The 23,601-nt window shown below is 35.8% G+C and overlaps 1 protein-coding gene across 4 annotated transcripts in view; it reads left to right on the top strand.

Annotated features, from left to right (window-relative positions):
* The window catches only part of COQ8A (coenzyme Q8A), a 62,095-nt gene that overhangs the window by 30,881 nt on the left and 7,613 nt on the right, over window positions 1-23,601 (top strand). For all 4 annotated transcript variants that reach the window (XM_087883127.1, XM_034427959.2, XM_087883129.1 and 1 more), the window contains exons 4-11: window positions 888-954; window positions 6,743-6,817; window positions 13,674-13,796; window positions 17,933-18,018; window positions 18,381-18,521; window positions 21,301-21,382; window positions 22,694-22,787; window positions 23,044-23,185. In XM_087883127.1, the coding sequence (XP_087739253.1) occupies window positions 888-954; window positions 6,743-6,817; window positions 13,674-13,796; window positions 17,933-18,018; window positions 18,381-18,521; window positions 21,301-21,382; window positions 22,694-22,787; window positions 23,044-23,185 (810 nt within the window). The remainder of the gene's footprint in view (window positions 1-887; window positions 955-6,742; window positions 6,818-13,673; window positions 13,797-17,932; window positions 18,019-18,380; window positions 18,522-21,300; window positions 21,383-22,693; window positions 22,788-23,043; window positions 23,186-23,601) is intronic.

The raw sequence follows: 23,601 nt of genomic DNA, 5'->3' as shown, positions 1-23,601 counted from the left end.
AAGAAGAGTCAATTATGTTTATTCTGTATCCCCAAATATATTGTGATTCAGTTCCTATAATTCTATTGGCCATCTGGGTTGGAATTATGGGAATTGAAGTCCAATAGTCCAAAGAAGGAGCAGATTAAGTTAAGGAATGCAATTTAGAAGGACATAGTGGAATAGAACATGTTATATCACTACAAAGAACTGAATAATTACAATGATTTAGGAAATGATCCCAAATATACATTTCTCTAAAACAAAAATACTATTCTACTGAATTTGAATATTGGAAAAAAAGTTTTTAAAAAGTATGAAGAACAGTTTTAGAGGAAATTCTCTCTTAAGTGTTAACTCTCCTGTCTTCCTAGAGCTTCTGGTAGTATTAATGCCCATCTGATGTTTCTTGAAATGAAGACTTTGGGGAAATCCAATTTTTTATCCCATAGAAATAAAACAAAAAAACAACGGACCTAACAGTACAGCAGGCCAAATTACAGCCAAGAATGGCCAAGTTCTGCCTAAAATTGGATACGCATTAAAATGGGATTTGAAGTTGTCAGCAGTGCTTATTCTGATTAAGTGAAGACAAATAAACATAATCCCTTGTTCATTTTGTTTTTTGCAGAACAAAATATGCATTAAACAAAGTACTCTAGGGTAGGGGAAACAATACTTGTATAAATGGCTGAGTTTCTAATAGTCTCATGAATTGTTGAACAGATGTAAAAATTGGGTAGATGAGAGTAGCTGTGTGTTTCTTTAAATAATTTTGAAATAATGTTATTTGTGTGCCAGAAGTTCCTAGCACTTGGTGGGAAAACTCTATTTTAGACCATCTGCTTGTGAATTATTATTTTTTGTTTATTAGTAGATCAAGCGTCTATTTATGCTTTTTTTTGCAGCTCAGTGAACGTGCCCGAGAGCGAAAAGTGCCTGTTACTCGAATTGGAAGGCTTGCTAACTTTGGAGGTGAGTCTCTTAATTTAGGGGGGGAAAATGACCTGAAGATGGAAAATTCTGAAAAGACTAAAAGTCTGCATGTTACATTCAGACAAAGACTTGCTCATCTGTTAATAAAGACAGATGGCCCTGTGTTCTGGCTCTCACAGTCTTTGATAAAACATAAGAGATGGGGGAATGAAGGGTAGAGAGAGCTGCTCCTCAAAGTCAGAAAAAAATGGCAAGTAACCATCAACAACAATAAAAATGTACTTTTTAAAATATAATGATAAAAACATGTACTGTATTAAAACTAATATATTGACAGTAGCCAGGTTCCAAACTTTTCATTCAGTAATTCAGCCTTCATGAAAAATATTTCTTTAATTTTTAATTTAATTTAATTATTTTATTTTTATTTTATTTATTTTTGTACAGCTGCCCATCTCATATAAAAGTGATACTATATATTTAATTAAGTATTGTACATCTCTCTCTCTCTCACACACACACACACAGCCCCAATTAAAAACAAGTATAAAAACACAGAAAACAGAAGAAAATATAATATAAACCACAATAAGGAAGCCATTGCAAGATCTCCCCAGTTTCCTGGGATCCCAAGCTCTGACAAAATGGCCTAGTTTTGACAGGCTTGCAAAATGCTGAGACGGATAGAGCTAATCTCACAAAATGGAAAGACTGGGAGGAGTTTCCATAAGATGGAAAGAGAAGACCAACCGTTTGAGACCCAACAGATGTAATTCCCTAGTGGGTATTTCTTTTAGTAATCAATTGAATATTTCATTTAGGAATCAATTTAATTTCAGGAAAAACTTCTCTGAAGACTATATAAAATAATTTAACAACTAAATAGTTAAACAAATCACATTCACATAGTACTAGCTACTTATTAAATTTTAGAACTGTTTAAAACAATTTCACAAATATTAAGGAAACTTTTTTATTAACATAATTGAATAGATCACTTCCGGCCACCTTTTTTCTACAATCCCCAATCTTTTGATGATTTTGAATTAGTTGTAATAATGTATTGGTAATACTTCAACTAATACTTTCTATATCAACTCATGTTTAGAGAGGAGACAAGGTTCTGAGATTTTTCGTCTATTAATTGAAATGTCTAATACCATGGAAGTTGGTAGGCTGGAGAAGCATGAGGTAGGAGGAGAAGGAATGTCACCTTTCACCAGACCTTTTTGGCAGCCAATGTGAAGTGAGCACATATTAATTAAAAAAGAAGCCTCTCTATTTTATGACCTTTCCTATTTATAGCCAGAGTTGGCATCTATCCTTTATTTTCATTTCTCCCAGATGAGATTTACTTCTATATACTTTTTGAACATTTCTGTTTCTATAACAGAGTGATAAGGAACTTGCCTTTTACTAGGTAAGTTACCACAGGCCTCTGTATGTACTATTATACTATCCCATAAAATAGAAAAGAGTAAACATTTCCTTGAGTCAGTAGTTGAAATGACTGCATGAGTGCCATTTTTGACTCTTACCACTTGTGCCTGTAGTATATACTTCCTGTTTGTTGAATATAATCAGTCCTCCAAAAAATTGTAGATGTTTGATATAGCATCAGAAATTATTTCTTTCTGTGGCCAATGGAGTCTTTTAGCACTTTAAAAAAGCTATTGTGTTTGGCACAACTTTTGTGTGACATACATGCATGTGCAAGAAGGTGGCCTATTCGGAACTGGGCCCTGTGAGTGGCAGGCTGGCATGCATGCATGCACGCACAGCTTGAGCGGTGGGCCGTGTGCACCACTTGCACAAGTTGAGCTACACTCGAGCGAGTGTGCATGTTCACTTCTCCTCCACTGCCGGGCCGCCAAGCCGCAATGGTGTGCCACGCTGCAAAGATGGTGACACTGGATGTTGTTAACAACTTTCCTCAGAAGACTGGCCATATTAACATAAATGTAACATTAATCCTTTTGTGCTTTGACATGCTGCTGCTTCTGAAATTGATGAAACACTCTTCATATGGAAGTATTTTTACTAATTCTAATAGTCATATTTCTGCCATATGAGATGATAGTGGGAGGATTTTATGGCTTTTACAATTTTGTATCGGAAGCTGGTTTGTGAGATAGAATAGGAAATGGTTTTGTTCATTGAACAAATACATTTATAGCTTTGCATTTGAAGCTATAAGCCAATATGTTTCTCAAGTTCTATAGCCACACTCTGCAGTGTTCTATTGCTGTCATAGTTCAAATGGAGAAAATCAGCTGTTGTGTTAAGATCTAGTTTCTGTATATACAACAGTTGATTGAAGGAGGGTTGGGAGCTATAGTGCTTTTAAGTGGGCCAAGAATGTGCTAGAATGGGAAGATCAGAAGGTGATGCTGAACAGGCCAGGCAAAGTTATTGACTTGAACAGAACATGCTTGACCGAGAATGGAAATGTGGGACAAAATGACCCTATATGTTACATGAGGGGTCCTCAACCCCTGGTCTGTGGACTGGCACTGGTTTGCGGCATGCCAGAAGCTGGTCCACGCAAACAAGCAAAGCCCCATCCACAGGGCCGCTGAGTTAGATCCATCATGGCAACAAAACTTAGTTAAACTTGGAGCTTACATTTGCTTATGTCTTAAAAATTTTTCCTTATGTTGTGAAGATCTACTTCCAAGATTGCCTTTTAAGAGAACTAGAGGATGTTTTAAAATCTTTCTTCCTCAGAATTTAAGTAGACTCATTTAGATGTTATAACAAACAGAATGATTTTATGGTATGAGGGAGTATCTTTAGGAATTTTAAGTTTACGCAGATTCCTTTTCCTGACTTTAGACAAAACATGCTGCTGTTTTGGCTGAATCAATACAAATTGGGGAGAGGAAATAGCCACACAAACAGTTTGGAATTATTATTTGACCAGATTTTTAGGACAGAATAAAACTTTAGTTTACCTGATTCAGAAATGTAGAAAATTGTGATATGTTTGTAATAAGCTTCAGATGAGAACTAGTTTAGCCCTGAAGTTACTTAGTCTGGAACTAAATATCTGCAAGCAAGCATCCAAGCTCATAGAGAACTAAAGACTTCATAATTCCTTTTCATGCATTTTCAAAAGATAGACTTTCCTTATTCTTTGTAATTACATTCTTTACAATGCTCCTTTCCTCTGTGTACACATTGAATGGACATATTGCACAAGGAAAGAGAAGAAGAGAATGGTCACCAGCAAGATAGATGGACTCTGTTACAGTGGGAATGTGAGTGTGTTATTGGAAGACCTGAAAGAATAGCTTAGGGACAGATCATCATGGAGAAAACCTATCTATGTGGTCATTAGGCATTGAAAACAACTTGATAGCTCATAATTCATCATCAATAATTATCACAGATTGCACAATGTGTGATAATTGTATTTTGAAACAATCATTCTTTTATGTGCATTCTCATCCATAACATCTTTTCTTTTCATTTTACTAAGCACCTTTACTTTCTACCATTGTGATTCCTCATGCCTTACTTTATCTAAGCAGTTTTCATATTCCCTTGCGCCCATTTTCCACTCATTCTATTTGGTGGTAATCTTCTAAAACATTTTCATAGAGTTCTATTTCTAAACTCACTCTGTTTTTACTCTGGTTTTTAAAATTTATCTCCCTCCCCCAATCAGTTTTTTCTGTAAGAGTCACTCTTTTTCTTGGAAAAAGGGGTCTGTGTTACACTGAGAATCCTTCATCATCCTTTTATTGACTGATTGTCTCAGTTTTTCATCAAAACATCCAAATTGGTCAGATTAATTCTTTTCTTTGTAGACATTAATAGACTTAACATTTAAACCATGCAGTCAAAACAGTTAGCTCTGTCTCTAAGCATCCTCTTTTTCTTTCATTCTTTGGTCTCCAAATAATTTGAGAGTTGCAGATATATGGCCATGTGGTGATGTCTTGCGTTAAGGAATTTGAGGGATTTAAGATGAGGTCATTTGTGCTTTTTTAGCAGAGTAGTGCCTGTAGCCTTTCCTCCTGAAGGATTACCCCAGGTAATAAGTAAGGAGTACCCCAAGAGTCCTGTGCAATCTTGTGGCCATCTGTGCTCCAGGAATGCCATGTTTTTTATTTTCTGGTATCTGAATTCTAGTTGGTCTTCCTTGGAGTACTGGGCTAATGCTCTCAATCCTCTTTTAAGGGCAATAAGTGTTGTTAATTTTAATGTTTAACTTTTAATACCTAATGGTTTAAATCTGTAAGCCTCCCTGAGTTTCTTGATAGTGAGATGGGCAGCATACATATTTAATAGAAATAATAAATAAATACAGGTAGCCCTCAACTTGCAACTCTTTTGTTTAACAATGGTTTGAATTAATGGCTTCCAAACAAGTCAGTTACAATTTAAATTAGAAGTTATGACTGTTGCCCTGCCCCTTTGGTCACATGATCATAATTTGGGTGCATTGCTTAAATTTACAACCATGCAGTGCCCTGCAACCCTGTGATTGCGGTTTGTGATATATTTTAGAACCTATAAGTTTCAGAATATTTCAGAAGTGTACTGAAAGTACAGAAAACATCCTGCAAGTATTATATATGCTTACCTCCCTGAAAAGTACTCTACTGAAATTATTCTTTGTGTGTATGTGTGTGGTGTCTGTGTATGTTTGTTTTTGAGTAAATTTTTTGACTCCTGATAACAGCCTGGACAAATCCCTGTAGTTTTCTTGGCAAGGTTTTTAAGATATGATTTGCCATTGCCTCCTTCCTGAGAAGGATTGACTGGCACAAGGTCACTCAGTTATTTTCATCTTTAAGGCAGGATTAGACTTCACAGTTTCCCAGTTTATAGCCTGCTGCACAGAGCTGTACAGATTACCAGAGTTGTAGGCCATCTAGTCCAACCCCCCGCCCAAGCAGGAGACCCTACGGCATTTCTGACAAATGGCAGTCCAATCTCTTCTTGAAAACCTCCAGTGATGAAGCTCCCACAACTTCCGAAGGCAAGCTGTTCCATTGATTGATAGTTCTCACTGTCAGAAAATTTCTCCTTACTTCTAAGTTGAATCTCTCCTTGATCAGCTTCTATCCATTATCCCTAGTCCGGCCTTCGGGTGCCTTGAAAAATAGCGTGACCCCCTCCTCTCTGTGGCAGCCCCTCAAATTCTGGAACACTCGCTATCATGTCTCCCCTGGTCCTTCTCTTCACTAGACTAGCCATACCGAGTACTTGCAATGGTACATTGTATGTTTTAGCCTCAACAACTATACCAAACTGACTCCGATGAAAAGGACATGGCGAGAGTTTATATTGAAACTGAGAAAATGAAGAACAAAGAAGAAGCAGTTCATCTAGTGTTCTACACAGAGATTTTCATGATGAAACTTGAAGGAAAAACAACAACCTGATAATTTTACTAAGGCATTGTCTGGCAACTGAGCATGCTCAGCTGGAATCTTTAGTATATACCTGCACAAATGCAGTTGAAATATGTAATGTAAATTTAAATAAAATGTGTGCCACCCAGGGTCTTTGTAGAATTGGGTGGCCTCATAAATAGAAATGAATATTCCTATAGTAAATGCTTAGAACAAAGTCTAATCTTGACTATAATTTTGTGTAAATGTTGCTTAGTAAACATGACATGATTGTATATCTCCTGCAGTTATAATAGTGAACACTGAAAAATGAGGAAAATTAATGTTTCAGATTTCAGTGATGTGTCCTAGAAAGAGTTTCAGAGTTGATACATATTAATACACATGAAGATGTAACTGTATGCCAGAGGCATTTTAACTTACTTCCTCTTCCTCCTTTTTTATTTCTTTGTTCATTTAAGGCTTAGCTGTTGGTCTTGGCATTGGAGCATTGGCAGAGGTTGCAAAGAAGAGTCTCAGATCTGAAGAGCGCAATGGTGAGTTTTTCTTTGTTTGCTATTAATAAGAGCTCCCAGTTTCTGAACGCTCCTTGTTTCTGACCATGGCGTGTTATGCAAGCACAGAGAATAACAACTCTTTGAAATAGTTGTATTAATGGATAAACATGTCAGCATACCTTTTGCTTTTAGCTTGTTTTTTCTCCAGAAGTTATCTGCATTTCCTACTTATTTGAATTAATATTTTAAGAATAAGGTCGTGATGATGCTGTTCGTTGAAGGAAGACAAAGACTGCCTCTTGTCCCCTAAGAAGGATTGGGGAAAAAACTGATCTATGAACTGAGAATGAGGCATGGAAAAGAAATCATCTGCGTCTTGAACTTGGTCAATGCAGATGTCTAACCTGTTTGCTTAATAAAACAATCATGCTGGATTGTCTTGTTTTACTCCGATCTTTGAACATTATTTTGAAAATTGACCTATTTTTTTCCTCTTAGATTTGTTTTTATGTTGATGCCCAATGTTCTCTGTGTATACACACACATATGTACACAGATTAAAAATATAGCTTTCTTTTTAAAAGCTCTCCTGTTTGTCTATGAACAGTCAGATGCTGAAGTAAAGGTTACATTAAAAGGAATCTAAGATAAAGGAACAGGATTATTTTACAAAAATATGTGGCAAAAGGATATTGTTTTACTCATATTGCTGTTTTACAACTGAACTTCCCCAATTAGAATTCATTAAGGTAAGAGGATGTGAAGCAGGTTAGACTTGATTCTGTCCAAGGCACTCATGCTTGACAGGTATAGATAAGATACCTTTACTTGTGTGAGAAGAAGAGTATCATGCAGACATTTTGTTGCCACATTTTGGGCTGCTTACACATGTTTTGGCACTCTCAATTACTTCAACAAAGAATACTTTAACATTGTTAGTGGCCAAGTGTCATTATGCCAAACATTGACAACAAGTTCAATATTGGTGTCTTAATCTACTAAATAATGAGCAGCTGTCATCTTTGCAACAGCTTCTTGAAGAATGTCTATAGGGGAGTAACATAAATAACATAATTAACTTGTAATTATACTTCAGCTTACCTAACTGTTAATTCCAACAAGAGTATGTTTTCTGCTGTTATCTGCCATTTAGCTTTGTAGGGGAAAAGATACATTTTCATAGCACTACTGACTACTAAGGCAGTCTTATGTGACCTTGACAAGACCTTGGTGTTTAGTATTTACAGACTAACCTTTACAGGTAGTTCTCGACTTACGATCACAATTGAGTCCAAAATTCTGTTGTTAAGTGAGACTTAAGTGAATTTCATGACCCATTTTATGACCTTTCTTGCCTTAGTTTTTAAGTGAATCACTGCAGTTGATAAGTGAGTAGCCCGGTTGTTAAGTGAATCTGGCTTCCCCATTGACTTTGCTTGTCAGAAGGTTGCAAAAGGTGATCACGTGACCTTAGGACACAGCAATGGTCATAAATATGAACCAGTTGCAAAGCATCTGAATTTTGATCACATGATCACGGGGATACTGGAAAGGTCGTAACTATGAAAAATGCTCATAACTTTCTTTAGTGCCGTTGTAACTTTGAATGATCACTAAATGAACTGTTGTAAGTCAAGGACTACTTGTATAGTCATTTTGCTACATATGGTAACAAGGTACTAGATATGTTTAATTTAAGGAAGAGGGTGATTAGGGGTGATATAGGTGTCTTTTAATACTTGAAAGACTGTGACGGGAAAGAGGAGGTCGATTTATTCTCCAAAGAACCTGAAGGCAAGTTAAGAAGCAATGGGTGGAAAATTGTTGGAGGGAGGTCCAACCTGGAGCTAACGAGAAATTTCCTGACAGTGAGAACAATTAGTCAGGGGATCAGGAAAAGCTGTATATAAATAGCTTTCAAATGTTGTATTTCCTTGTATGCTGCCAATATGCTATATAATTATCAAACAAAAACATACTGAATTAAAATGATAAAATGGCAATAAAATGGCATTTAAAACAATGGATGTCAACTTTTGTCCAAAATGCTGAGTTTGTAACTTGTACAATAGGACTTCTGGGGCAATAGTTATAAGCTAAGGGCAGAGTAAAGAGTATTTATTACTATCATAGTATCTGAAAGTGTCTTGAGAAGCAGGCATGCATATTAACTGTGCACTTCTATGCACATTCACTCTACGTAAATAAAATAGTAACTTCAGAAAATGATGCTTTATCTGAATATATGATTGAAAAAAAATGACAAAATTCATAAATACAGAATATGCTGTACTGTAAACTGCATGGATAGAAAGATGAGGCATTTGGTGTGAGTGCATTCACAACATTGGCAGAATCCTTGAAAGCATTTCTTTGCTGCAGTCTTGTTTCAGCAGACCTTTCCCAGGATGTTGGTTGTGCAATCGTTCTATTTACATTTTCCTGTTTTCAAACAGTACTTTGTTTAACTGGGCACTCCCCGATCTGAATGCAGGCAGAACAAAACTAATTACAAGAAGTTAAACTTGTGGCTGCTAACCAGTTTAAAGCTGGAGAAACGGGGACAGATTGATCTTATTTCCTGAGTTTAAGTAAAAAGAGAAACTAATTGTTAAGGGCTTTTGTTTTCTACTAATTTGAAGAGCTTTAACACAGAAGAGCCTTAGACATTTTTGTGCAGCTTTTAAGTTCAAAGACTACTTTTCCTATTGTTATGCATAGCTTATAGGTTTCCATAACACAGCATAATGAAAAAATGGTACATATCAGAGGGTCCATTTTGAGGCCTGTGCCTACTTGGCTCTGTGCTATTGAAATAACATATATATTTTTTGGTCTTCCCAGCTGGATTTTCCACCTGTTTGTTCTGTCATTCATTCCAGAGCTTGCAACTAGAGATGTGTGGCTCCCCCCCTCCCGCCCCCAGGGGTTGAGGTCACCTTGTCAACAAGAGCAACAGGCTTATTTTGTGCTTGTAGTTGGGTCAAGACATAGAAGCTTCAGGACTGTGACTAAAATAATGGATATGTTTTCCCCTCATTTGAATTCCTTAATAAACTTTTTCTTAGTATATAGTTAAAGAGCCACAAAGCAGTCTTCAAATGAGAAAATCCACTCATAGTGTAACTTTTACTGAAATGAGATGCTGAAAAAAGAGCGCAGAATTTGCTTCAGAGAAGGCCATGTTTTAGCCATCAGTTATGGCAACCTTCCTCAACCTGGTGGTTTTTTTTTTTTTTTAATGAATGTTGGTTTTCAAATAGTGCCTTATGGCACCGAATTGGAAAGTTGAGTGATAAAATTCTATATTCTTATGTTTATAGCACAGAAATCCACTTGTTAAGAGTTTTGCCAGACAGAAGAGGCACAGAACAAAAATGACAGCAAACAAATATCCAAAATAATGCAATATTAAATCAACAATTGCCTATTCTGGTGAACGTATTTTAGAAAAAACCAAATTAATTGGAAGAACACATAAATGTGTGTAATCTTGATGAAAATAATATTTCACATATTCAGATTCAGCATCTTTGTTTAAAATGACATTGCAACTAATAAGTGGTGCCAATTTTGATTGAATTTATCTTTTCAGTGAAGAGTTGTTTTGTTCTGTGTATTTTTATCTAAATAAATGTCTCTCATCCCCATTTTTAATCATCACTGATCCAGTGAAGCATGCCTGTCTCAGTCTGTGGGTGGTTTCTCTATTTTCTCCAGAAATATTTTTCACTACAGTTTATTGGCTTTACTCTAATGCCAAGTTGTGGTTTGCCATAGAATGAAAAGACACAGACTATAGGTTTGTGCAAGTATATGTATATATTTAAGTATTGGACCCTCTGGCTTAACGGCTATTACAGCCAAATTATTTTAAATAAAGTATATGTGGGCAAGAAAGTGCTTATTTCAAGCATGAATTGCAGATGAGACTTTCTGTATTACCAAACAAACAATGTTTAAAAAAGCTTTTTGATTAACCTTGCCTTTCAGAACCATTGTAGTGTTTTTGATGGGAGATATACAAGCCACATTAGGTGAAAGGACAGTGTTTCCAGGAATATAAAATGTAATTCAATCTTGATACGCCCTCTTGTGTTGGGGGATGAATGAACTTGAAGCTCAATTTTATTAAAAGTTCAGGAGCATGATTTAACTTTCAGTATTGCAAAAACAAATACATGGTTATTGAGCCAGAGAATGTAGACATTTGTGAAGTTTTTATGAATTGATAAAAAACATACTATGATGGATTATATTGCCTCAGAATACTTAGAAAAATTGCATAGATGAATGTGGTCCCAGATTATGCAGTTTTGTTACTATATGAAGCTATATGAATATCCTTAACCAAGAATAACCAAGAATAGTTTAGTTTTCTCCTTGGCCATGCTTCTTTGCACAGTTAAGGAGTGTCAGTATGAGGGTATATTCACACATGAACATGCACTCGTGCACAGAGAAAGAGAACAGAATACTTTGAAGAAGTATGCAATAGTTATTAGGCTAACAGTTTAGCCTTAGTAGGGAGGGACGGAGGAAAAAAATCAGAAGATTGTCCTGCCTTGATTCTATTTGGTATGAGTGAATATATAAGATGCTATCAAGGTTCTGTTGTTATACCCTGTAATAGTAAAGTAGAGTTCCAGTATTCTTTATGGATTCTCAAAGGAGTGACACACAGGACACACAAAATATTCTGCAGAAAATAACTGATCCATTATTCAGTGATCCTATCCCCAAGTTAATATCCTCTAAGTCAGTGGCCAAAATTATTGATGCTAACTGATATTGAAGGGCATAATTAGAGACAGTGAGATTGGGGAAGGTTGTTAAAAACTTTGCTTTTTGATGTTTAGGAGGAGAAAATGTACTACAAATCATTGAAGAAAAAATATACAATACAGGATTTATTAAGTAATGAGTTTTTCAATATGGTTGAAAACCAGAGTAGCCACAGGTCAGGTTATAGGTAATTAAAAATATATGTCTTCTAATCACAGTCCCTAAAGAACTGGCAGAATATTTCAACTGGTTGACTTTTCAATTTGTCCTGGAGTTACAGGAGAAACCTGTGTAGCCTTGCATATGTTTTGGCTGACCATATTTCAATTTAATAAGCTAAAATATTTTCAAATGTTTTGGCTGCATATAGAGCTATAGCATAGAAATAAATCAGTCTGTGCTTTATTTTTCATTAATTGTAATTTTCTGTTTATAACATTTAATTATGTAATTTCATAATTATTATATAATTATTTAATTTTCTAATTTGTAGACATTGCTAAAAATAATCTCAATAGGATTTTCAAATTGGCAAATTATGTTTAATAGCCAGCATTATATTCTGGCATTCCCATTTTTTCCTGCTGAATAAATACAAACTTGATCATCTAAATGGAATCAAAATATTTCTCTTCAGTTTTTGTAAAGATTATTGTGTATACGTATATGTAAAAAATAAAGTTTGCTGTCCCCTAGCACAGTGGTCCCCAATCATTCCGGCTTTTTGGACTGGCGGGGCAAGGGGGAAGAGATGGTTCTGTGCGAGTGGTGGCTGAGTGCACGTGTGCAGCTTCATTTGCGCCAACGGCAGGCACTGAACAGGCTGCGTCCTGGTAGTGGACTGCAGCCTGGAGGTTGGGATCCATGCCCTAACATATTGAAGAGTGGTGAAAACAAGTGATCATTTGACAAGTCACCATTGGAGTTTTAGTTACAAGTTGGTTCATTATTTATATTTTCCTGTTATGTTGGAAGAATTTTACCCCATTTGCGTCTCAAAATTTTCTAATGAATTTCTTCATTATTTGCTGATTGACCTGGAACATAGCTGCATTAGAAAATAATTTTTGAATGTTTCTCATCTTTAACAAAATGTAAATGCAACAAAACCTGTGCAAGGTAGGAAAAAATATTTAGCTCCCCTCCTATTATATTTTTGTGTAAATTGTTCCATTTCTACTGTTTATAGCATTAAATCCTTAGCCAAACTCGCATCTTCTCCAGATTAACATGTAGTTGAGAATTGCTTGTAGTTAAGAATTGTTTTAAACAGGATTTAAGGTATATATCTTGCTATATAGTGTGCATTTTGGCTTTTTGGCAATTGTGTAGAACTGTATGCTTGAGTTTTCTCATTTCTCATTTCTTTACGGATACACTTCTCTGTTTGTTTAGTATTTCAGAAAAGGACTCTTGACTTCCTTAATCATTAACTTTCTCCTTAATATGTTACTTGCTGGAGATCCATTTGTGACCAGAAAAGATAAATTCAAGGTGATGGGGGTAGGGAGGAGGAGTGTTGTATTCAGCTTGAGCTGTTACTTTCCCATGCTGTAAACAGCTTTATCTTTAGCTCCAAAGGGTATGTGAGCACATTATTTTTTTTTTTAAATAGGGAGTTATTGAGTTGTTTGTACAATGTATTAATGGTCCTGGTACAAAGGAAATTGTATACAGATAATCCTCGACAGTTCATTTAGTTCAAAGTTACAACGGCACTGAAAAAAGTAACTTATGACCATTTTTTCACACTTATGACCATTGTAACATCCCCAGGGTCATGTGATTTACATTTGGATGCTTGACAACTGACTCACATTTATGACGGTTGCAGTGTCCTGGAGTCATGTGATCCCCTTTTGTGATCTCCTGATAAACAAAGTCAATGGGGAAACCAGATTCATTTAACAACTGTGTTACTAATTTAAGAATTGCAGTGATTCACTTAACAAATGTGAGAAAAGTCATAAAATGGGGCAAAACTCACTTAACAAATTTCTCACTTAGCAAGATAAATTTTGGGCTCAATTGTGGCTGTAAATTGAGGACTACATGTATTAGCACCCATTCCTTTAATTTTTTAAATATCTTTTACTCTGCTGGTCCCCAGGAAAGAAGGCTGTTTTGGATTCCAGCCCATTTCTCTCTGAAGCAAATGCTGAAAGAATTGTGAGTACCCTGTGCAAGGTTCGAGGTGCTGCACTGAAGTTGGGACAGATGTTGAGCATTCAAGGTAAATATAATAACCCATCTAGGTTCCCCCCCCCTTCCTTTTTAACACTCTAAGTTTACTGGGATGAAGTACACATTGGGAAAAGCAAGGATAGATGAGCACATTGAACAGTACTGGATAATAATTTATTAAATATATTTGCCACCTGACTCCGTCATTCCAGAGGGCACATAACATGTAGTTTTAGAAGATGGTACATTACGAAAATGCCTTTCTCAGTAAATCTCAAAGGCTCTCCCCCTGTCTTAAAGGAACAAGTCTTGTTGAAGTTTCATCCTCCTAGAACCAACTAGAGGTTGATTTTGCTAAGATTGTATATCTCTACCTGGATCCTTGTTAGATTTGATAAGTAGTTATTAACCTCATTTTTTCAAAAAGTATGCTGGATCAATCTAATTCACTTTTAGCCTGTCCTGTGCTGAGAGGACTAGATTTCCAATTGCTGGAAGGATTTGTAAGAATATCTTGGTGAATATGGTTGCAAATTCGAATGTGATTAAAATTCTTTCTCAGACTTATCCCACAATGCAGGAAATTTGGAACTGGGATTTGTAGACAGTGTATAGATATTGAGTGTAGGATTGCATCCCATGTCTGTTTATAATAGCTGGGTACATACACCAAACTGAAACATGGATTGTTTGACTAAGAACTCTGAATAAGCTATAGTTGGTAAGGTTTACATATAGTGCTAAGTTATAAATCATGTTTGGGAACTACAATTGCAGAATTTATATGACATACTAAGCCATAACATGTTTTGAGTTTTGGATTTGCACGGTGTATGAATCCAATCAACATATCAACAATGAAGTAGATTTTTTGTAATTTTGATATCATACTAGCCCTTTTTCCTTCTCCTGTTTAACTCTAGGTGTTGCTAAACATCTAGCCTGATGCAGGCTTCTAAGAAACATGAACTCTTGGTCTTTGGTCATTCATCTTCTGATTAAAGTAACATGACTGAAACTTCATATTTAAAAAGAAGTTGCATTTTTAAAAAAATATGAGAAAAGAAAAAGCCTCAAAATAATTTAGATTTCAGAAAAAAAAAGAAAACATTTCATTTTTCAAAGCAATAAAATAAAGAGAGAATTGAGTGGCTTAGTGACCAAGGCAGCTGTCATACTTTCACGATCAGACAAAGGCAAACTTTTCTTAAAAACAGTGACAAGAAAGGGCTACTGCTCTGAAACCTGGTTTGGGGTACTTCCAAATACAGATAGTTGGTTTGTGAGAAGCAGGATATTGGACAAGTTAAATCTTCGTTCTCTTCAGGATTAATAATATGTCAAGAGATGCCACTACATCTTATCCCTGTAATTCTCCACTATAGTTGCTTATGTCTATTACGAAGATCTTGTAAATAAAGAATTTATTTGACACAGCTTGGTAGATAGGTAGATATATCCTTCACAGTCCTCACCCCTATACCACATTTTTTTAAATGTAGAGGATTGTCTCAGGTTGCTAATGGGTTATTTGTTAACCTTTAAGACATCCTAACATGTTGATATAATGGACTAACATTACTCCCTGTCTGGAAATTGGGCTAGAAAATGTTTCACTTATGTAACAAATATACCTAAATTATGCCATTTCAATCCAGCAGTTCATCAGGTTCACGAGGACAAATATGGAACTGAGTGTGTTGTAAAAGAAAATGGAATTTAGATATAAATCGTGCTGTGCAGACCCAGCGCATGCAAGTGGAATTGTTAATATTAATGTTATCAGAATTATGAAGCCAGGAGAAACAACTGGCAGCCCAGCCCTTCCTGTTTAAAATTAAACAATTTTTCTATTATTAACAAAGCATTGCAAATGTTTCTGGAGGGTTTCAAAGGGGTAAGCAAAATCTAAGCGAAAGCAATATTAACAGAATCGATGGACGTACAATTTGTATTCTTTCTCTAAATTCTGCCACTCTTTTGCCAAGTTTTGTGTTTTTCTTGCTCTGAAAAGAATCAGGCAATTGCGCTGCCCACATCAGACGTTTAGCTCAGTTTACCGTCAGTAATAATATTTGTTAATTTTTAAGTCAATGTTAGGATAAATATTGCTTTAATGTTTTACCTTCTTGCCTTTATTGGTTATAGGCTGCCTAGAATCATCTCTGGGTGAGATGGGCAGCATATACATTTAATCAATCAATCAATCAATCAATCAATCAATCAATCAATCAATGGGTTGCTGCAGCCTGCTTGTAGTTGTTTCATGCCCTAAAACTAACTGCTAACTCTATTTTATGACTAATATGGTTAATAACAACTCTCTGGGGAAAAGGAGCAAGCTGAATTTTATAGATTATCCATGTTTATAAAGGGATGGATATCAAGAAGAGAGCTCATTTTTCCCGTTTACTTCAGCTGGGTGCATCATTGCTTGGAGGTAGTTGCAAAAAAAAGTATTTCTAGGACATGTCTGATACACAGAAAAACTATGAAATGGATTGAATAGTATGCTATATAATGCAGGACAAATTTACCCAAAGTAGTGTCCTCCAGATATGTTTCACAAGAATTGCCATCAACCCCCAGCCAGAATAACTCAATATTTAATTCAGCATATCTGGAAGCCACCAAGTTGGGGAGGGCTGTGGTAGGGAATGCATAATGCTTTGTGGTAGCTCTGCTTCATTCTCTTAATCTATTCTCCTTCATTGCTCACTCTGTTTGCGTGACCTTACTTTCAACTGATTTCCTGATTTACCAACCCTAGCAGGTGAGTTCCCAGCTATATTTGCTCTCTGTTCTGTCTCCTGTCTTTTAAAATGGTTTCCTCACAACCTTCCACCACCTCTTATAAATTATAAATACGCAATGTAGAGACCTTTGTCATCGCCACATGATGTAGGTATGTTTTGGGTGCCTCTGCTAGATGGAAAGTATCAGACCTGTTAGTACATTGCAAGCAAGGCAGATATGTCCACAAAGAGAGATACCTGGTCACATTGTTAAGATTTACATTCTGCTTTTTGGATGGAGTGAAAGATAGGATTGAGACAGTTGATATATTGACAATTAAGAAGCAGCTGTTATCATGAGAATAATCTGCTTAATCGAGCTGTTTTAATACGATTCAGTGGGCACAGCTCTGGAATAAATGATTTCAGCACTGAGAATTTCAAACTTGTTTCTTAAGAGCAGATGAGAGAGTAATATTGTGGGAGAGTCCAAATTCTGTATGCTTCTAAAAATAGCAAACATGAAATCTAACACCCCAAATTTTGCTTTGACACACAGCTCTTTGGCCTGCATGTCCACTATCTTATTTGTGGCCTTCCTGCATGGAAGTGCCAAAATGCTTGAATTTTAGTCGTGCACATTGAGTCCACTTTTGGAATGTGGGTAGTTAAGGGTGGGTGACTGCCCACTCCCATTTTCATCCTTAATCCCTCCTGTGATTTTATTTAAAAAATTGACCACATCCCTTCTGAGGGATGTCATAACATCATCAGATTGCATTGCCTTCTGTGTTCCCCCAGAAGGTCATGAGTCTGAATTGCAGTCTCTTTTCCAAGAAACTTTACCTGATCCTTCTTTAGCAAAATGTTTGCGAACCTTTTGAGCTATAAGTATGAATGTAAAGATTTGGTATAAATAGTTAAGATGGTGACCTAGAAAAAAGGAAATTGAAAGGTCTCCTTTAAACCTGAAAGCCAACTTGGTAAATTTGGACCTGTTACTCAGCCCAGCCCACCTCACAGGCACACACAGAAAGACACACGGACGGCTTGATGAAAATACCTAGGGATAGCTCAGAAGTAAGGATCCTGTCACTACGACTAGCAGAATGAGTATAAATTGTGCAAAATATATACTTTTATAAACACTGTATTGGTCATCCTTCTTAATAACAAAATGGCTTCCTAACTGTTGCTCAGTATTTTGATTTAACACCTAGAATGTGCATGATCTTCTGTGGTGTTATTTGTGCTGAGGATAAGAAAACCATAATGTACATTATACATTATGTTCCTATCACACAATGAAGAAGTTATAATGTTTGGCTGTGACTTGGCTGAGACAATAATAGAGATTGGAAATAAAGCCTTTTATAATTGTGAACTGCATCATGTTTTTGTCACTATGACTGACCCTTGTTTGGGTTTTTGTTTCCATTCTTCTTGATAGACGACGCTTTTATCAACCCACAACTGCAAAAGATTTTTGAACGGGTTCGGCAGAGTGCAGACTTCATGCCTTTAAAGCAAATGATAGTAAGTCACTGGTTTAGGAACATGAGAGGTGAGAACTTGGGAACGGAAATAGAAATCAGACCTTATCATTTATACAATGTCTCCTTATTCAGACTCTGGTATTCTTAGGCAAATGGGTGAAACACAGGACCTATTCTTGCTATATTGTAGCCATAAAAGCTCAGCCTGCTATTTTTTTTTAAAGATTACCTCTCTACTTTGTAAGGAACAGTTTGGGGGACTATGGTGCAAGTAGATTGCTATGGGCTTTGAAACACATTGTTGATGTTTGTTTAAAATAGTCCATATCTTATAGCATATAAGAAAGCCTAATTTATATTTAGATAATGTATTTTGTTTGCTTGTTTTTATTTTGCTGCTAGAAAACCTTGAACAATGATCTTGGCCCTAACTGGCGTGATAAATTGGAGTCTTTTGAAGAGCGACCTTTTGCTGCAGCTTCTATTGGACAAGTTCACTTAGCTCGTTTGAAGAACGGCAAAGAAGTTGCCATGAAAATCCAGGTGAGGCTGGTAACTTCAGTGTTTATCCCAAATGTGTTTTCTGATAATGTATTTGGCAGTAATACTGCTGCTCGGGATAATGTTTCTAGCTTTTTGATGGGTCCGCTGGATGGACATTACCAGTGTTCCTGATCTCTGCCACTGTTTAGCCTTCTGATATTTAGGAAAAGTACAATACAAATTTCATGTTAGAAATAGAATTCAAAAAGACATGCACCTGTATACCTCCAATGAAATAAACTAAGGAGCTCAACTGAGGGAGCTCAACCAATCTCATTGTACATATGTTGTGCACTGACAATAAAGATTTGAAATTTGAAATTAAGCCAAAAATCCCAAAGGAGTAAAGGCAATGGGAAATTGAAAAAACATTCCAGATGAAGTTACCATATTTTTCGGAGTATAAGACGCACCTTTTTACCCCCCAAAAGGGAGTGAAAATTTAGGTGCGCCTTATACACCAAATGTATCCCTGCTCACCCACTGGCCCCCACCCTTTGGCCTGTGCCTCGCAGCAGTTACCTTCTTGCAAGCAAACAGCAAGAAAAAACAGCCCCTTTCAGCTTCAGCATAGGTTAATTAGCACACGTTGATTAGATCTGCCTCCCGACTCTCAGCTGATTTGCTCTCAGCTGTTTTGCGCAGGGCTCTCCTGCTTGCTCCAAAAGTGCTGGAGCAGATTTTTTTTCCTAGCTATGCTGAAAAAACAAAACTGAAAGTAAAGCAGGGTCTTTGCTGCAACGTGACAAAATGAGGCAGAGAGAGATTTTTTTCTTTTTTCTCACCAAAAAAGGTAGGTGCAAACAATGGGAAATTTAGGGCAAAAGAGGAGAGTTCAAGATTTTAAAACACAAAAGAAAAAAAGCTCTATTTAACTAGGGAATTGTAATAATTGAGATACTATTAATTGTATATTGTGTTGAAAGCAGAAATGGTTAAGTTGTGGTTTGGAGGAATATATGGGGGAAATTATTTGGTTTATTATTGGTAAATATAATTAATTGATTTGTAAGAAATTGGATTGCATGGAAATAATTGGAATATTCATGTTCATATTGATTAATATACAAAAAAGATAGTTATATAACTAATTGATTTATATTAAAATGTTGAATTTGTATTAAACAACTGTATTACATAATTACATAATTAACCAATGTGAGGATGGATATAAAAATAGATGACAATGGGAAGGGGGGTATAATATAGAATGGAAGAGAAAAATTGTATTTGATTAAGATTAGAGATAAGAATGAAGGGTAATATTGGTTTTTTTAAAAAAAATAGATGAGGAATAAATATGGCAAAAAGGAAATATAGAAATTGTAAATTTAATTGAAATGACTAAACACTGGTTAAATTTGTGAACTGGCCAAATACTCTGTTCAAAGAAAATACATTGTATGTTTGTATGTGTGTTTGTCTAAAAAAAAAAAACTTTAAAAAAAGACAACCAAAAAAGGTAGGTGCGTCTTATACTCCGGTGTGTCTTATACTCCGAAAAATATGGTAATAGGAAACCATTTTTGTCTTATTTGAAAGAAAAATAACACAAACATGCGCTGGTAATGATCAGAACCTGAGTACTACTTGATGATTATTTCATTTAAAACATTCTGAAAACTAAGAAAAAAATTAACCACTTTGTTAAAAAATGTCCCATATTTAATCTTAACTTTAGAATAAGCAATTGAGTTGAACATTCTTTGTATATAAGGCAATACTTACTTGTTGCCAGTTAAGCATAATAACTGCATTTGCCTTTTCCTTTTATGGTGAAATCAGAGTGGGTAAGGGGAAAATAAGCTTTATTGGGCAGCCTTGACTGCGTCAGGCTCATGCCTTCACAGTTTGAGATAAATTGAGATATGATCTTAGATTTATTCTTTGGCTATGACAATTTCAAGTGATTGGTTCATGTGTATTAACTTTCCATGCCTGTTGATCAAACTGAGTATCTGAATTTGCATCTGGTATCTAATTCTGAGAATGCAAAGCATTCTGTGTATGGAAATCCTGGCATTGTAGTTGGCATAATTCTTGATTGTCTTGGAGTTCATTTCTATCAGTGGCTACATTGCTACTTCTTTTTCAACAGTATTTTTTTAAAATCTAGAAATCTGGGCTAAGATAGGAGGAATTGAACTGTTCTTCAAACTGTTTGTGTCAGTCAGCCATCTGGAGCAAAAATATTGAAATGTGAAGGTGGCTTTTCACTCTTTAAAAAAAAGGAGGCAGCATAATAATGTATCTGCATTTTCTACCTCAGGGTTTTGCTAATTGATAACTAAATATGAAAGGCCATTCCCCCCACCCCCAGAAAACATAATTTATAAGCAAAGAACTTAATATCTTTCATATACCTCTCCAGAAAATAGTGGGAAAGACTTGCATTTGTAAGTCTGCTAGCAGTCAGTATAGATATTATAAAGCTAGATTGGCTAAAGATCAGAGTTGGTAGTAAGCAGCCTCTTAAGATCCTCTGTTCTTTTTTCTATGCCGAGCCCAAACCATTATTATATTCTTTAGACTTAAAGTGAAGAATGATATGTATTCTTCATTTATGTAGATGCATAATTGCTTTAAGTGGGCAGGAAAGCTGGAATGACCTTAGAAATATTTGGAAAAACATCTCTCTTTATTATTGACATATTACCTAGGACTGCTGGGTTCTGGCTCCGCACTATCAGGAACACTACAGATTTCCCACCACTAATTTAAAGGATATTAAGATTCAGAATCAATTTTCTGCTCATCATTGTCCTTTTCTGTCTTGCAGTATCCAGGAGTGGCCCATAGCATTAACAGTGATGTCAGCAACCTGATGACTGTCTTGAGTATGAGCAATGTTCTTCCAGAAGGTAAAATTGTTCAAGAGGGAGGGAATGTTAGGTTTCAGAGCAGGGTGGATTTGATTTATATCGAGTTGATTTAAATCACAATTTAAATCATGATTTAAATCACTAGTAAAAAGGCTTGATTTAAATCAACTCGATTTAAATCATAATTTTTAAAGAGCAACTGTCATCTTTGCTACTCCTTTGACCCACTGTTGACTCACCGATAGTCCCAGTGTTGCAGAATATACAGCCTCATGCTACATAACTAAGCTCCATTTCATGCTGAATAAACTAAATTATTTATGTATCTTAAATAGAAAACTATCTTACGATAGATTTTTACCCCAAAAGTTTTTTATTAAAATAAATTTGATAAAAATAAAAAAAATCTGATTTAAATAAAAAAAAAATCTGATTTTTTTGATTTTTTTAAAAAATCATTGATTTTTATCCACCCTGTTTCAGAGGTTTGTGTTGAAAGAGTTGATGGGAAGCTTCATATGTTTCCCTCTTCTAAGCGATACTCCTAAAACAGATTGTGCAATTGGGAAAGCCTCTACGTTTTTGAGAAGTGCTTCCCATGGTTAACTACAGCATAACAGAGTAGGGAGATTTGGATGGACCCCACACTGTTAGCCTTCTGTGAGACACTTAAAACCTGGTTGTTCCTGTAGGCATTTGGATAGGGATGTTAATGAACTCTGCTAGCTGGTTGTAGTAAATTGGGAAAACTTTTCTTTGACACTGAACTTTGGTCATGTGAATTATTATTTTATTGTTTGTACAAAATCTTTTTTGTATTGCCCAGAATAATCACGGTGAAATGGGTAGCCATATAAAATGTTCAAAAGACAATTTTAGCATAAAAATTAAGATGCACTGTTTATGGCTTTAGCCTCTGTGTACTTATGCTTTATATATCTGAAAAATGACCAGATCTGTAAAAGAACACAGCATTCATGCTTAGTTTTAAGTATACAGAGAGAGAAGATGAGAGAAAGATTAGCTTGTTGTGTAATATAGTATTCTTTGTCCTATTGGCAGTTTGTGGACTTTTTTTACTTGGCCACAAACTGCCAATAGAAAAAAGAATACTGAACACAATTTAGTATCTTTATTTTGTAGATTTCGTTAATTTTGATAACGAAAGGATGGGGTAAAATGACTTCCACCTTTTTTTGTGTGTTGTTTTCTCTAGTTTGGATATGGTGACCAATGGTTTCCCATACTTGCCCTATATATGCCATATCAAGGATGGCTTTAATCTCACAGTAGATATAAACCAAGATGCCAGTTTAAACCTACTTCTTTCCTCTTTTCTTTTGCATCTAGGTCTTTTCCCCGAACACCTGATTGAAGTTCTAAGTAGAGAACTGGCCCTGGAATGTGACTACAAGAGAGAAGCTGCCTGTGCCAAGAAGTTCAAGTGAGATCCTCTGCCTCTCTTTGTTACCGATCTTCCTCTTTTAGGAAACATTATTGGGGAGGTACAGTAAGATAGCATTTATGCTGTAAATGGTGAATGCAATTTTATTTTAATGTAACTCTTGGGAGTAGGAAGTATCTGAAGCTAAAAGAAAAGGCTGCAAAACAGAGTGAATGTCTTGGGTAAAACATTTTAATATTTGCTGATCAAATTGCGCAGAGGTTTTAAGATGTTTCATCAATTTGTTGCCACTCAGGGAACTGCTCAAGGACCATCCCTTCTTTTACGTCCCTGCTGTGGTGGATGAGCTGTGTGGTCAGCGTGTCCTTACAACAGAACTTGTGTCGGGGTTTCCACTGGATCAGGCTGAAGATCTAAGCCAGGAAATCCGTAATGAGGTACACTTTCATCTTCGGTGATGACAAAAGAAGACCTGTAAATGGCCACAGTCTGACTTCTTTCTCAGACATTTTGTAAGAGACACTTGTGAAGTCTGTAGGTTAGAGCTCTGGTAAGGGTTATAATCAAATTATGTGGTTGAGCATCTTTTGTTTCATTGGGAATGATATTACAGAGTCAGTTCTTTGCTTGGAACAGTTTTCAAGTAAAAAGATATGGAAGTCTTTTTGCAACTGTTGATTTAACTCTTTAAATCTGTGTCTCCAGTGAAAAGGTTTTCTGAGATACTTCAAGATTTTTCAAGCTATGCATTTCAAACACTGAATTTCATCTGGAAGGTTATCTGTAAACCGAAGGCTATTTTCTGTTGGATTTTACTGGTTAATCAAGAATGAATGTATATATTTTCAAAGTT

Source organism: Pantherophis guttatus, chromosome 1 (genome assembly GCF_059756535.1).
Source record: "Pantherophis guttatus breed Tessera chromosome 1, ASM5975653v1, whole genome shotgun sequence".
Classification (NCBI taxonomy): domain Eukaryota; kingdom Metazoa; phylum Chordata; class Lepidosauria; order Squamata; family Colubridae; genus Pantherophis; species Pantherophis guttatus.
Note: the sequence above shows the minus strand (reverse complement) of the source record. Positions and strands in the feature narration are given on the sequence as shown.